Consider the following 15661-nt stretch of genomic DNA (forward strand, 5'->3'; position numbering starts at 1 on the left):
GGGCCTGTTACGCCTGCTAACATGTACATGCAGCTTTTTTAGCAGCATTAGTGAAAACCTGGGAAACCCTCTGGATGGATGCTACAGTACAAATTTAGCAAATCATTGAGCTGTTTTGTTGTTTTCACAAATGCTTATGTTTGCTTTTATTGTAAAACATTTGCAGCCATAAGAGTTTGCAATGATAAGAAGCTGTGTTTGGCATTTACTTACTTACACGTGTCCTGGCACTTTTAATGCTTTTTTCTTAAATAAAAATGGTAACAAAATTAGAAGAAACACATTTCCCACTTTGTTCACGCTGATGTGTGTGTTAACCAGGCCTTACCAGCATGCAGGGGACATGGTGGCTGCCATTTCACTCACTTTAAAACAGTGCAACAGACCAGACCTGGCAACCCCGGCTGCTCTCGTCCTGCAGGGACTACAGGAGCTGTGTCGAGCAGAGGTACCTCGTCTGTCTCCATTTGTCTCTTTAAATTCAGGAATCCTCATTTTTCTGGATCATAACTTTTGAATCTTTTCCAAAGTTCTGGTCTTAAAACCAATCTTTCTTTCTCAGGTGGTGGATATTATCTCAGCATGGAGAACTGTTTGGCCTGAGCTCAGCTGTCACTCACAGCCAGAGGTGGTTCAAGCCATCTCTGAGCTTTTGGCTCTGGTGCCTCAGCTCACAGTTAAATCAGAGCAGTACGAGGTGCGTCGTAACGTTCATGTTGCTCTGTGTTGAGGAGCTAACAGAGCGACACAGGAACTCCACCAGGTTATGTTTTTCTCTGTGGTTCTGTCTGTAAACAGGACTCTCACCAGCTGTTTGTATAACCTCACTGTAGAGTCACATCTCTACATCACTGTGTTTGGTAGCTAAAGTTAGCACATCAATGTAAAGCTGTGTAGAAGCACAAAGTACAGACGTGTGAGGGTCCAGTCCTCAGAGTCCTGCTGTGGTCAGACTTCACAGTAACTAATAAATGGATCAGCGAGTGTGAGCATCTTTTTAAAAACAGAAGTTTTGGTCATTTGTTGCTCTGGAGGATTCAACACAGTGCAGCAGTGGCCGTCCCAGCAGATGAGTCCTAGACCATGCAGTGCTGCTTGTTGGAAAGCTCTCCTCCTCTCTAACAATGATATGGCAGTACAGCTTAGGTTTGCAAAGTTGCATCTAAACAAACACAAGACCAAAACCAAACATGGCGTATTAGCACAGGACATCTGATAGGGATGCTTTTGGGTTGCAGCCACAGGACCTGTGCACAGTGTTGAGGAGTAACAGAATACATGTAAAAAATAATGAGTAACAAGTCTGCAGAATACATAAGAAACAAGTTGGAATCCTCTATTGATTCTAGTGCTTTGTCTTGTGTGTGTGTGTGTGTGTGTGTGTGTGTGTGTGTGTGTGTGTTGTATGTGCATTAAATTCACTTCTTATTTTGTGTCTTTGCTCTTAGAAATTAAAAGAAGAGGTGGTCAGCATTCTGTGGACTTATGCTCTGAGCGAGGTCTGTATATACTGTATCTACACACACACAGCTGACATGATGACTCCTACATGCACAAATATGCTGTGATGTCGCATAAGTTTCATCATTTTGTAGGAAACAGAAACATGTGTCTGCACCTTTGTGTTGTAACAGGATCCAGAGGTGTCCAGCTGTGGCTACAGGGCTTTGGCAGACTTTCCTGAAACAGACCACACCATAAACCACCTTCCTGAGGCAGTTAAGAGTCCTGCTCCACTCTCATAACAACATCATAGCAGTTTGTCTGACTCGTGCTTTCTAACATATTAGCCAGATCATTTTGCAATGTTTCGTTATTAATTGTCCTCAGACGTTAGTCAGATGTAATTATGCGGCACTAGTTAATGAGGAAGCTGACCGTTTCAGTTGTTTTAGCGTGTTCAGAAACATTCCTGTACGCCGCCGTGTGTCCGCTCTCTGTTTGAATCGTCCTGCTCTTCTCTTCGGTTGAAGGCCCGACCACCTGCAAAGCTGCCTGAAAACGAAGAAGATGAACAGAGTAAAGAAAAGGAGGAAGAGGAGAAGGATCTCTCCGTCCCAGGCTCATCTTATGCGAAGCTGATGACTCTCACCACCTCGTCTGTTCTTCCAGGTAAACCGGAGCAGCCAACAAACCAGCAGGTTGTATCCTGTGGTCCCGACAGAATAAAGTGCTTCTAGAGATCCATCCAGGACACGAGAGAGAGCAAGAGGCAGTCGACATCACAAAGCAGACATCCAACAATGAGTCTGGGGACCACAGCAGGACCCGACATAATCCACGTCTACTGTTGGAAGAAGCGTTCAGTGATCAGCGGTCTATAGATATGGGGAATGCTAAAGGCACGAACACAGGACAGAACCATCAAACCACGGCCCGATTACTCGCCTCTCCACGACACAGGAGCTGCTCTGTGAAGCTGTGGAGGCACAAGAGCCAGTACACGACTCTGAAAGGCATTAGAAACAACACAAGCACAGGCTCCTGGTTCGTTGCTATCATGTCATTCTGACAGTACAAGAGCACTTGAGACTAGGCAGACCAGCCTGACTCCATGCCCCACTCATGCACACTGACCTGCTAGTTACTGTGCTTCAGCGCACTGCTAATATTCATCAGGACCTGTGGAAGACAGTACTGGAGTGTGCAGTGTACAAAGACAACGTCCCAGCTTCTGTCTGCACAGGCTTCAATCCCCAAAGCCAGCTCATCACTAAGAGGTGATGTCATCAAATGTCATCCTGTAGATGGATGACATCAAGCTGTGTGGGAGGAGTCAGTGAGATCCACCTGGGTATACCAGAGCCAGCAGGATGAAGATCAGTCAGAGCCACATCCTTGCAGATGCTAAAACAGATGCTGAGAATCCAGATGACTGGTAGAAAGATCCAGATCCTTAGAGCTGTGGTAGGAGGGAGTCTACCACGGCTGCAGACTGTGCAAAGGTGCTACGGACATTTTCCACCACGTAGTAGCAGGATGTAAGATGCAAGCTGGGATAGCATAAACTCAAAGCACAACCAGGAAGCTGTAGTGTATAGAAACAGCCGCGCCACATATGGACTAGAAGCCCCGTCGACCCGGTAGTAGGGCTAAGGGCCGGGGGTGCTTCAGCTTCCAGAGTAGCAGGGACTGGAGAGGTCAAGAACAAAGTGGTCTTAGTGGCAGCAGGAGCGTTGGAGGCTGTAACCCTGAAAGCAGCTGTGCAGGAGAGTGCAGTCCTGGGACCGCTAAGATACTTTAGGAACACGTGTATGCTACATGATTTAAAACATTTTGTTTAGCACAACTGTTCACAACCATCCACATCACAGCTGTTTGAGCTGTTTGAGCATACCTGCACAGAAACAGACACCAGGTGTTTGTGTTTCCTGCTGGTTCCCTGGAGAGATCGTGGATCTGTCACATCTGCATGTGATACTGAGTAATGCTGATGATGGTGCACTGATGGTGTTTCTTTTATGTTCCCAGCCTTCGAGCTCTTCCTGACGTCACTGGTGAGGCAGGAGATGAGTCAGATGCCACGGGGAATCTACTTCTCAGCCCTGAGGGGGGGTAACCTCCGCTCAGACCGGGGTAAAACGGTGGCAGGAATCCCGTCGTTCATGCTCAAGACCTACGAGAAAAACAAGCAGCCTGGGCTGAAGCCAGGACTAGCAGGTGACCCAGTAACAGCTCATTTAGCTGGTCTCAGTGACATCGACTGTGTGGTGTCGTCGAATGTGACTATGAACATGTCAGCTGCTTTGCCTTTCACATGGGTCAAATCTGTCAGTCAGCATATCAAAGTTATGTTTCTTAAGTTGGTGAGGAAGGGAGAATATGTGGAGCTACAGGAAGGGACGTCTTTCTGAGGAGAGGTTTGGAAAATGAAGATAATCTGCAGATTTAATCTGTGTGGTTTTCATGAAGCCAGGACATGGTGGAGATTTCTAACCCACGCGTGCTGAACAGTGTGTCTGTGTACCAACATGTTACTGTTGGAAGCACCAGTATAACTCACCCTTTCTGTCTGTGGTGCAGCTGGGCTGCTCCTGTCGTACAGTTTGTCTGTGCAGACCGATCGTGCTGGGAGACCCATCAGCCGCTTCCTGGTCAGCCGCAGCCGCAGCTACCAGCAGACGCTGACAGCCCTCGTTCATGAAGTACGTGTCGTCTCCTTCCTTTCCTTTCACGCTTGTTCTTTGTCGTGTACGCAGAGCTTGAAAGAGGAACTGTTTCCTTCTTCTGTATTTTGGTGCACAGGTCAACATCCAGCCCTCTGAGTGGCACCGTGCCCTCCTGCTGCCACAGGCCTGGAGGGGCTTCATGAGCCGAGCTTTCTACGCCGTTATGGAGGTTTGTGCAGGTGTTACAAAAGCATACAGTAAAGGCCTCTGAGGCCTCTGACCTTACAGTAAAGGCCTCTCAGGGTTTGGTTTTGTTGGCAGGGTCGACGTGCTGAGTTAGAGATGCTCCAGAAACAAGGCAAAGAGGATCCACAGGAGCTGCAGTACAAGCATCACTGTGCCTGGCTGTGGTGAGACCCACACTCATGCTTGCTTGTATATGTGTAGACTGTGTGTATAAATGGTAGTGCTTTTGTACATCGTCTCTAATCTTACTGTAATGACTGTAGTGTGTGTGTGTGTATCCCTGCTGTGTGGGCCAAACTTCACATCAACACTTTGTGGTAACATCTGCACTATGTAGCCAAAATAACTGGTTCTGAACCAGCAACCTCCTGACCAGTAGACCACCTGCTCTCCCTCCTGACCATGAAGAGAGTGAATCATGGTTTTCAGGCATGTCAGTCACAGGTTATCAAGTCTGTGGGACGGTGTCGTGATCGGATGCAACAAGCATAGTTGTAAAATGTCGTGTTCACGCTTCTCCGTCTCGCAGATGGAGGAGTCTGGTTGGGCAGTTATCAGGAGACTGGTACTGGTCTGACTTTGGTGGTGGAGGGATGATAGTGCGGCTGTTTTTTAGAGGTTGGGCTCAGCTGCTTAGTTCTGGTGAGAGGAATTGTTAATGCTTCCAAATACAAAGACATTTGGGACGATTTCCTGCTCCCAACATGAACGTGTGCACAGGAAGAACCTGACTGGCCTACAAAGAGTCCTGACTTTGACCCAGCAGAACATCTGTGGGATGAATTGGAGCGCAGACTTGTTTAGAAAGCATGGAGGAAGCATTCACGTTCTTCATCTTTTTAATGTATTTTTCTCATGTTTCTGACACAGGGCCAGAGATCAGCTGGCAGATGTCATCAAAGCTGCTACAAAGTGAGTCCCCTGGTCGCTCTGTTTAGGGAAACGTTTGGTGAGCTGTGCAGAGTAACCTGATGTGAGCACTGTGAAATGACTTTCTGTGGATCGTTTCAGGGACAGTCCTGTTGTTCAAGGAAACGCCATCTTGGCTCTGAGCGGCCTCGCTGCTGTTCTCGCCAAGTATGAGAGCAACCTGCCCACTGATGGTGACGGCAGCCTGGGGGTGAGACACCGCAGGGTCCTGTTACACACTGTTTGCTATTTCATAATCATATAGATGCTTAGCTCAGTGCTGTTGGACTTGATAGGCTGGACCAGAGTTTGTGGCCACAGGAAGCTGGTTGACCATGGTGCTGGACACCCTGCTCAGCATCAGCAGCAGCAGCTTCAAGTCCACAGGACGAGTTTTCCCCTGGTTTCTACACGTGAGTTTCATCAGAAGCCGTGATTGGCAGATGATTCGAGTTATTTAAACGCTGTGACAGTGATGTGATGAGACATCAGAGAGAATCAGCTGACTGTTCCTGACCCTCACACTATGAACACTTTACTTACCCTCAAAGGTAAACATGATTCACCTGCCCCATAAACCATGTGTTATTCCAAATAAACACGTGCTCCGTGTGATTGTCAGTCTTTTAACTGCAGCCTGCTAGCTGCTGTGGTGCAGAGACGGCTGATGTGGTTACTGTAGTTGCTAACAGATAAACGGGCAACAGCAGTGTGTGTGTCAGATTAACACTGTTGGATTTGTTAGTGTGCAGCAGCTTTTATCAGTCTGAGCTCTGACAGTGCTCATCAGTGTGAGTGAGGGGAGCCGCTGTGTGTCTTTAGCACCTGTGCTAACACTTTCAGCACTTGGTGCCTTTCCAGACGTGCAGACGAGCTACAGGCACTAATGCATCCATGGCTTCAGAGATGCAGCTGTTTGAAGCTGCACTTTATCCCCAGCATGCAGTGAACCAAAAACAACTTTATTCTCATGACTTTCTCACAAACAAGAAGCAAAACAAGCCTGAAACATCGCTGCATCAACACGTAAACGAGCAGGAGTGTACTGACATCAATATTTCAGTAAACTCTACGAGTCATTTGCTCTCTAACACATGTTGCTGGTTGGCTGCACAGTTGTTGTGAATAGAAAGTTGCTTTCTTGCATTGATCACCTTCATCCTGTGCTGCCGGCCTCCTCAGCGCTCCTACTCGGGTGAGAACACAGCGAGCACCATAGCGCGCTCCTGTGCAAGCCTCGCCCTGTCGCTGCTCGTCTCCGTGCTCGTGGTGTGGCAGCGGGACAGTCTGACCCACATCCTGTCGGCACTGCGGGCCGGCCTCCCGGGCTCCCCCGCCGCAGACGACTCCCAGGCCATCCAGTTCCACTCTGGGCTCGGTCTGGGCATGGTGCTGTCCACCCTGCTGCACCAGCGCCTCAGGTACAGTCTGCAGGAGGAGATTCTGATGTGAACCAACGGTTACTGACTGCCTCTGTCCTCTGTCAGTGATGAGTCTGCTCAGAAGGATGCTGATCTCCTCTTTGGCCCTCTGGATGCTCTGGAAGGTTCCTCTTTCAACCCCAACCTGGAATACAAGTAGGTCCTCTTATGAATAGAGTAAATGCACACTGACATCACACGGTTGGTAGGAAGCTGAGAGAGTGTCACTCACAGCTAGAAGGAGTGTGTGGAGTGTACACAGTGTCCCTGTGTGGCATCCGTCCATCATCCAGAAACATTACATGATGTTAACGGGAGATTCAGCTGTTACCAAGGCTGCATTCATGCTGCTGCTCGTTTGGCACATTTACTCTTTTTCACAGACACATCTGGAAGCATGTTAGGATATTCAACAGTGAAACAGCGGTTAGCATATTAAACGTGGTCTTTCCATGTTCTGCCTTCTTTCCTCAGCACTGGCTGCATACTGGGTCTGGGGCTAGTGCTGTCTGCCTTCTGCAGCAGTGGACAGAGGAGTCGACATGTCCGTGTCAGCCTAACGCTCGACAAGCTGCTGGCCAACCTGCAGGACTGCAGTGGGCGGGGACGCATGGAGCAGGAGGTAAGCAGCCCTGCACACGGCTCGCACGCTGACACAGAGCCGAGGTCCTGAATCTGATACAGGATCAAGTCTTTGATTGTAACTGTCTGCTCACACACGCTTGTGATAGAAGAAGCTGAGATAGTACTTAGTTCTCTCCAGATCTTTGATGAATTATCTACTAAAGACAGTTTCTGCTACATGAAGAGTTAAAACTTTGAGCCTGATGGTGATGTGTGAACTTTGACCTATGACCTCGAAGCACTAAAATGGTGCATCTTATGATCTTTACTGTACGACTGGAACAGATTCGGCTTGTGTAAGCTGTAAAAACGTGTCGTCGTGACCTTGTAGAGCAATAAAAAGTGTAACACAGATAAGCTTTGTTTGCAGCTGTCCAAGGTGGAGACGTTTCACGGCCAGTGTGAGGTGAAGGCTGAAAACTGTGTGCCGTACAAAGTTTTCACTGACCTTCACATGTGGTGTGTGTGTGCAGGTCTTGGCGTACTCTGTGGCGTGTGTGAGCGTTTCAGCGTTCAGCGCAGGTCTTATTGACGCCGCCAAGGCGGAGGAGGTGATGGACACGCTGCGCAGCCTGACTGAGGAGAGCCAGCAGGTCAGTAGGTAGCTGATGGAGGTCATTCTGGCTCCAGCAGCTCTTTGTGGTTTTATTGATGACCCTGTGTCCCCAGACCCCGGGCTTCTCCCTGGCTCTGGGGTTAGCGGTCCACGGGCTGTCGGTGTGCGGCCACGGCAAAGCAGAGCACATCCACCCTCACCTGCTCGCAGCCTGGATCAAAATCTTACTGGCTGAGGTACAAAACCTGACGTTCATGTTCATGTAAACGATGTCCAATCACGTGAAATGATGTTTGGGGTCCCAGCGCTGACCTCCGTGCTGCCTTTGTGTTACAGGGCTGTCCCACCATGCAGCGGCTGGCTGCTGTCAACGGGCTGGTGGCTTTGGTGGGGTCAGAGAGTTACCTCATTCAGGTGAGACGCCTGCAGCTGTTGGAGCTGAGCATCAGCATGTGCTTCACTCAGTCCCTGAAAACATGTCGTCACCAGCTGCTGTTTCTCAGGATGTTTGTTTGGTGGTTTCAAGCATGTGGAGGAGGATTGAGCTCATGTGACCCTGTAAGGTTTTAGGAATCACCATGGTTACCATAGGAACACACTGGCAAACCCAGCATTTAAAAAGATGTGACAGAAGTGCAGATGTGTGGAGCCATGTGAAGTGTCCCCGTGTTCACAAAGAGATGCAAACACACCTTAGTTGCAGCTAAAGTTACCGACTGATGCTGATTCTCCTCTGATGCAGCTGAAGAGTGAGACGGAGCTCGTGTCCAAGCAGCACAACAGGCTGAATGAAGTTATTCGGGCCGTCACACAGGTCAGAGTTTACTTATCAAATATGACTTCACTCCCATTACTACACACCATACTTCCCCTCGCCTCACCTCGGAGCGTCTGTTTCATCCTCTTGTCGGCTCTCTGGTTGCAGATCGTCACGTTCTCTGGAGCCATCGGTTTGCAGTCCAACAGCGCCTGCTTGCTGGGACATTTGCATCTGGCCCACATCTGCAGCAGTCACAGTCACACAGCAGGTAACACAGGTGTCAGTGGGCGGAGCAGAGCTGGATGCAGCATCAGTAATCCTTTAAAATTCATTCCTCATAAAGTTTCAGCTCTTAGAGCACACACACATACAGACACACACATACAGACACACACAGACACATACAGACACACACATACAGACACACACACACACACACACACACACACACACACACACATGCTGGGAGCTACTGGGCACTAACTACTTTGATCCAACTCCCAGTTCCTCCAGATTTCAGTTACCTCTCAGAGAAAAGTGTCGTCAGATCCACGACGGAGTTCATCGCAGAAGCTGGACACAAAGGTTTGTGACATCTGCAGAGGTCGTTGTGTTTGAAGCTGTAACTCTGTAACATCCTCTCTCTGGGCCCAGGTCCTCAGGCCTCCCATCCAGGCCTGGTTAAGACCGCTCTCACCGCTTTGGCGTCAGTCGGCGCCTCTTTCCAGTATCCGCCCATCAACTGGAGCGCCGCTCTGTCTCCTTTAATGAGGATGAGCTTTGGTAAGAGTTGTCGCTCAGTGCTGTCCGTGAAGCACAGCCACAGATCCTGTTCAGTCTGTGTTGTTGTTGTGTTTTGTAGGAGAGGATGTGCAGCACCAGTGTGTTGTACTGGCAGCCTGTCAGACCCAGTCCTCCCACAGCGCTGCTCTCTTTTTGGGCTCCTGGTTGTCCCCTCCCCTGGTCCACAGTCTCAGCGTAAGTCCAGTTGTGTATTAGCGCTGTGACAGCTGATATTCAGTTCTCCATCAGGTGTATAGGCTGGTCCACTTTAATCTGTTGTTTCTGGTGTCCAGCTTATATTTGAACAGCTAACAGAAACAGGTAACAGGAGCATCTCAGCCTCACCTCTGAGCTCAGCTGCTTCTCAGTCGTACAGCAGCTGAATAAACGTCTGAATAAACAGCGTTTGGCTTCTGAAGCTGAACAGATGCTCTTTAACCGTGACACACATGCAGTCTGTCTCGTCACTGCTGTAGGAGAGCGTGAGTCCAGTACCTGCTACAATGATGAAGGCTTTGAGATCCTTACTGGCTGTCTGTCTCCCCCAGTACCAGACCCGGGCCCACCTCTATGAGACTCTGGGCTCGTGGATGAAGCACGTGACTGAGGACAAGCTCCAGGTGTATGTGGAGAGTTTGGGGCTGCAGCAGTTTCAGGAGGACCTCCGACCCCAGCGCGCGTCCCTGTGTGGCTCTGTGCTGCGGGGCCTGGCTCAGGCCATGGCCCTCCCAAACCCCTCTAGCAGCTGCTGGACCATCCTCTGCTCTGCCACGGAGAAGATCTTCACCTTCCTGCCCGACCGAATCCAGGTGCAGTCTAAGTGCTGAAGCTTTTTCTTTGATACATGGCTCTGTCCCTGGTTTTACGCTCGGGGATCCTGATATCCTCTGATGCTCCCGTCCACCCACAGACACGAACAGGAGCATAAACCCATTTCATTCAAAGCAAGAAGCTGTGACACATGCTGTAGGTGTGCAGAGCTTCAGAGCTCGGCTGGAAATGAGCTTTTCTCTTCACCACAGCAGCTTCAGCCCATCGTTAGCTCAGCTGTAAGAACACGGGCCAAACACAGCATCATAATAACAGCAGTGGCAACTGTAACAGTTACAGTAACAGCTCACTTCAAAGGGAGCTCTGGCCCCTCCCTGCCTGTATCTCACATATCTGTTTCCTGTGCTCAGTTATTATATTAATGACATAAGTAATACATAATTATCTTGATGGATGTTGGATGAGGAGGCCTGATAGAAATGCCAGTCAGGTTTATAACAAGTGCAAAGACATGATGTGCAGCAGGTTCCTGTTAGTGTTCGTTTGATGTCGTCAAACTCAAAAGTTAAAGCTGTCGAACTCTTGGATACAAACTGGGTGCTTCAGTGAAACATGCAAACATTTGTACATGTGTTGGTGGGATGGCTGTCTGGGTTTATTAGGACAACATTAAGTTTGCAAACATAAAAACAGGATGCAGTCATGATTACATCCGTAGCAGAACACACAGGACGTATCAGCTGGATAAGCTGAGTGAATGGACACAGAGCATTCCCTCTGTGTGTGCAGACTAACTGTGGCACTGCGTGAAGAGCAGGTGGTCTGATGTAGGACAACAGCTGCTTAATAGGCCAGATGTTTTCAGCTGGAGAAAGGTGAGACGCAGGTCACGATGAAGTCTGGCTGTAGTCAGACAGATGTGTGTGCCAGTTCCAAAGACACTAACGACCTTCATCCCATCAGAGATGCAGGGTCTGCTCCTCCTCCTCTTCATGAGGAAGGATGTCACGTTTGATGCACCTGGTCAGAGAAGTGTTTACAGTTTGCTGCAGTCCATTTAAAGCTGATTCTGCCCGTAGAAGAAGACCTCTGGACCATGGTCACATGACCTCTTGGTCCATGATGCAGCTGTAACCAGCACATCTGCTCGCTCTGGCTGACAGTGATTTCTGTGACACAGCTGTCGCTGTTTCTGCCACTCCAGACCTCCTTTTACCTTTGTTTGTACAGGCCGTCACATTGAGACTCACAGGAGAGAGCTGATCTAGACCAGCATGTTCAAAGGACAATAAAAGAAACAGGAAAAATAGCTAAAGTTGTGTAAGGATCACGGGCAGTTACACTCATTTTAGCCTTTGTCCAAATCCTCTTGCTTCTGAACCTGTGGCATCATTAATCTCCTCAGTCTGAAGAACAGCACAGTGGTCGTGTTTCATGCTACTTGATGCCAGTGTGGCTACATTTCAGCTTTTGAATGGCTGGAATAATTTAGTTGATGATATATGCGCGCTGGTGTGTGTCGCCTCAGCTCGCCTCAGTTTAACAGCTGCTAATAGCTGAACCTGCTAGCCTGCTCTGTTCACCTTTCTGTGAAACCAGCTGATCTCCTTCAATCAGTCTTTGTCTGTTTTGAAACCCTGACTTTGTGCAGTCTAACAATGAAAGCCTTTTATTCGTCCTGCTGCTGGGCCCTGCTGGCATCCAGCTTTGCCTCTTTAACACATGAACACAGGTTCAAAGCTGTTTAAATGAGACATTTTAACTAAAAAATAACAATTTTTATGTTTGTGTTTGATTTCTTGTACATTTGTTTCAGGATAATGAAGTGGATCTGTATGTGGGCGTGGCCAAGTGTCTGTCTGAGATGTCTGACACAGAGATTGAGAGGATCATGAAAGTCTCTGAGGTACAGTCTTAATAACCCCAGCAGAAAATGAACAGAGGGACCACGTCCACTGTTTCCATGTGGGCAGAAGTACATTTGGTTTACAGGGTAAAACACATGTTGCTGGTCTCGTAGTGGAAGGAGAAATGGAATTAATTCCAGTCACCTGTAGCTCATATTGCTTTATTATTTATAGCTGTCAGTGTGTGGACAGTAAAACCTGCATTCTTCCTAATGCCCAGCAGGGGGCCCACTCTGAAAGCGTGCATTTCTAAAAGGAGTAAACGTTCAGTTTGACCAAATGTAACCATATAGTATTTAAGCTTTCAGTAATTTAGAGGAGTCTTCCTCACATGGTTACTTTGTTCACTTCAGCAGCAGTCGGCTCAAGGTGCTTTATACTGTAAGGTCGACCCTACAGTAATAACACAGAGAAAAGCCAACAATCATATGACCCCCTATGAGCAGCACTTTGGTGACAGTGGGAAGGAAAAACTCCCTTTTAACAGGAAGAAACCTCCTGCAGAACCAGGCTCAGGGAGGAGCGTGTGCTGTGGCTTTAACATCTCTGCGCTCTGTTTAGACTCAGATGGAGAAGACCTGCTTCATCTTAGCCTACCTGACCTCTCAGGGACGAGTGCCCCTCCTTAGTCTTAATGATGTCATTGCTGGGGTCCTCCGTGGTTGGCCAAGCCGCAGAGTGGGGTGGCTCCTCCTGCAGACGTTTTACCAGTGTCGCCTGGCAACCAGCATCAACACAGGTGAGACAGGAAGGCGTTCCTACTGCGTGGAAAGTGGATCTCTTCTGATCTAACAGACGACTGACACCTGTGTGTTTTATCATGGTGGTTGTCATTTAGTCAGCATGCTGAGCTCGCTCTTTGTCACAGGCATCTCCAGACGGATGGAGTGGCTCCTGCAGCTGATGGGACATATCCGAAATGTTGCCTACGGCGTAACAGACGTCCAGTGTGGAGACACCAGATCGGTATGTTTCTGAGTGACCCACAGTGACTCCCACACATCCTCCTCTTCCTCCCAGCAGCTGAGCTTAGCTAAATGCTGGTCCACCATGTCGGTGCCATGTTTACTACAGCGATGGCAGCGAGGCTGCTCTCGAGCATCACCGACAGAGGAAAGCTTGCTGCTGTTTTCTTCTTCTGTGTATTTGAGTTGGTGGAAGCAGATTCTGTGTCGTGTTTCTAACTGAGTCTGCTCTGTAGGCCACCGACTTCCTGTTCCAGCTCTTTGCTGCTGCAGTAGTTTCCTGGGGTGACCACATCATGCCACTCCTCTTTGGCATCCGGGTCCAGTGGTTTCCATGGCAGCCAGCCCCCAAGCCTCAGGCTCTAACACACGGTCTATATGGCGAGGAGTCGTCGGTGGACGGCGCCCTGTCCCAGTGCCTGTTAGCGATGTCCCACAGCCTCCCTCGGCTCCTGGACAAGGAGCCCTGGAGCAGCCAAACACCCAAGGTCAGTGTTTGCGCTGTGAACTTTGAACTTTAGCTCAACTTTCACTCGTTGTAAACGTGCAGAAGGGATGACCCCGTGTGTGTCTCAGTTCATAGACTGGCTGCTCAGCATCATGGAAGCTCCTGAGCAGAGCGTGTCAGCATCAACGGTCAGCACAGCCAAAGGTGAACAAAGCAGCCTTTTTCCTACTTACACACTCTGTTTGAGCCGCATGGCAGCACTACCCACAGACTGCTGTCTCCACAAAGTGCTTAATGAAATCAAAACAGTGAAATCCTGTTTGAACACAGCTGAGCTGGATTTAAATCACACCTAAATGAACAGTTTAATTAGATTATTATTATTACTGTCCTTGTGCAGGTCTCATTGAAATTAAGACCTGGCCTGAGTTTTGTCAGGTTCTTACATCCTCCAGGTAAAAACTTCACTGTAAAGCCAACAGTACTCACCTCTCCAAACCACTGAGTGCAGGTGTTCAGTCACTTCTGTGGCCACAGGTGTAAAAGCCCGAGCAGCCGGGTGTTTGGTAGCGTCTACAGCACGTGCTGCTGATAGGATGGCACCTGAACACAAACTCCAGCTGAGGTGACAGAGTGGAAGCAACTGGGAACGACAGCGTCTCTGCTGTGGAATGACAAAGGGCGGGGTTGTTGTTTCTTCTTTACTGGTTTTGCCCCAGAAGCTAAAGCTTCGTGGTAAAGCCTGTATGTTCGGGTCTCCTTGTGAAATGCGTCGTGTGTTTCATGCACTGGTTCTTATACAGCACTGTTCTTCTCTGAGCGGTTTATACTCATCCACGCACAGCTTTCTGTGCTTACATCGCACTGCTGTGGATGCAAATGTGTGCGTTCAGGTTAGAAGCCTGAATTTCAGCTCAGACACATGGAGTTTGTAGTTTCTGCTGAAATATTTCCGTCAGTGATCACAGAGACAGAGCAGTCCAACCAATCATAGCCTCCATGAACCTGGTTGTGTCGGAGCTCCTCCCTCACCACGTCCTCAGACAGGGTCGTTGGACTGTTAGGGTTTCTCTGCACTGCTGCAGGTTATCTCACAATATCACGTTACCATAGAGGGGGACTGTTGTGATTCGGCTCTATATACACAGCTGCAGTGATGTTTGTTAGCAGTAATTGTTTTTGGCCAAACGAGCTTCTGCTAACAGGCCTCATCTGTGGCCGTCTTTACATGAGAACTAAGGCACCATGTTTATTGACACACAGCTGACAGCACTGTCAGAAAACAAGGTGTGGAAAGAGCAGGCGTTACTGTAATCAGATTACTTTTTCCAGTAACGAGTAAAGTAAGGGATTACTATTGCAAAAACGGTAATTAGATTACTGTTACTTTCCCGTAGGAACGCTGCGTTACTGCGTTACTAAAACCGTGATGTTTTTGCGAGAACGTCTCACGACAGTGACGTAAGCGAGTGCGACGTTCGTGACAACAGCTGTGTGCAGATCAACAGTGGATCAGTATGAGCGTGCAGCGTTTAAAGCGTGGAAGCACTGACCTTACTTTGAGTTTGATTCCATAAAAAGGGACAAACATTAGCGTCCGTTGTGTGTGGGAAGAAAACTTCTTTTTACAGCGAAAAAAACCCTAAACCTCAGAGTAAGCACTGAGCAGCTACTGTAAGGTAAAAGAAAGACCTCCAAGTAAATAGCTTGCCCGCTCCAGCTCCTACAACCAAATACAAACAGTAACAGGAAGAGGGTTAGCTCAACCCACCACAACTTCCAAGCTAGCAAGGAGTATATATTCATGCGTTCACGTTCCCTAGAACACATCTGTGGCACACACATACTACACATTTATAGCATCTAACAAAAACAGGCATAATGATGACGATAACCGAACTAAAATTGCAATCAGGAACATCAGGGTGGCTAAATATGCATTATATGTGTGTTTTACAGTGTTGGAAAGAAATGACACCCAGCGCTCCCACAGGGGGATTGTAGAAAAGGGGAGGGGCCAGAGGGATGCACTGTATTTATAGGGTTGCACCAAAGAAGAAGAACAATGAGGGGGGGCTCTAACTGATAATGAACACAACTACAGGCTTGGAGGTCCTAACAGTCAGGTATAACAGGAACGGTTTGGGGGTTATAACAAGATG

The 15661-nt window shown here is 48.5% G+C and overlaps 1 protein-coding gene across 4 annotated transcripts in view; it reads left to right on the top strand.

Moving 5' to 3' along the window:
• LOC147336820 (focadhesin-like) overlaps positions 1-15661 on the top strand; it is a 28775-nt gene that overhangs the window by 11982 nt on the left and 1132 nt on the right. For all 4 annotated transcript variants that reach the window (XM_086285627.1, XM_086285626.1, XM_086285629.1 and 1 more), the window contains 29 exons: positions 322-448; positions 563-697; positions 1449-1499; positions 1635-1718; positions 1974-2112; positions 3472-3660; positions 4024-4145; positions 4246-4338; positions 4431-4519; positions 5226-5267; positions 5367-5475; positions 5561-5677; positions 6447-6685; positions 6752-6841; positions 7160-7307; positions 7783-7902; positions 7979-8101; positions 8202-8279; positions 8608-8679; positions 8791-8893; positions 9130-9210; positions 9280-9408; positions 9488-9603; positions 9957-10217; positions 11996-12085; positions 12648-12825; positions 12955-13052; positions 13288-13539; positions 13628-13703. In XM_086285627.1, coding sequence (XP_086141753.1) covers positions 322-448; positions 563-697; positions 1449-1499; positions 1635-1718; positions 1974-2112; positions 3472-3660; positions 4024-4145; positions 4246-4338; positions 4431-4519; positions 5226-5267; positions 5367-5475; positions 5561-5677; positions 6447-6685; positions 6752-6841; positions 7160-7307; positions 7783-7902; positions 7979-8101; positions 8202-8279; positions 8608-8679; positions 8791-8893; positions 9130-9210; positions 9280-9408; positions 9488-9603; positions 9957-10217; positions 11996-12085; positions 12648-12825; positions 12955-13052; positions 13288-13539; positions 13628-13703 — 3551 coding nt within the window. The remainder of the gene's footprint in view (positions 1-321; positions 449-562; positions 698-1448; positions 1500-1634; positions 1719-1973; positions 2113-3471; positions 3661-4023; positions 4146-4245; positions 4339-4430; positions 4520-5225; positions 5268-5366; positions 5476-5560; positions 5678-6446; positions 6686-6751; positions 6842-7159; positions 7308-7782; positions 7903-7978; positions 8102-8201; positions 8280-8607; positions 8680-8790; positions 8894-9129; positions 9211-9279; positions 9409-9487; positions 9604-9956; positions 10218-11995; positions 12086-12647; positions 12826-12954; positions 13053-13287; positions 13540-13627; positions 13704-15661) is intronic.

Source organism: Aulonocara sp. 'chitande type north' Nkhata Bay, linkage group LG3, assembly GCF_057382095.1.
Source record: "Aulonocara sp. 'chitande type north' Nkhata Bay isolate Kocher_YH1m ecotype deep benthic linkage group LG3, A_spYH_male_GT1.1, whole genome shotgun sequence".
NCBI lineage: Eukaryota > Metazoa > Chordata > Actinopteri > Cichliformes > Cichlidae > Aulonocara > Aulonocara sp. 'chitande type north' Nkhata Bay.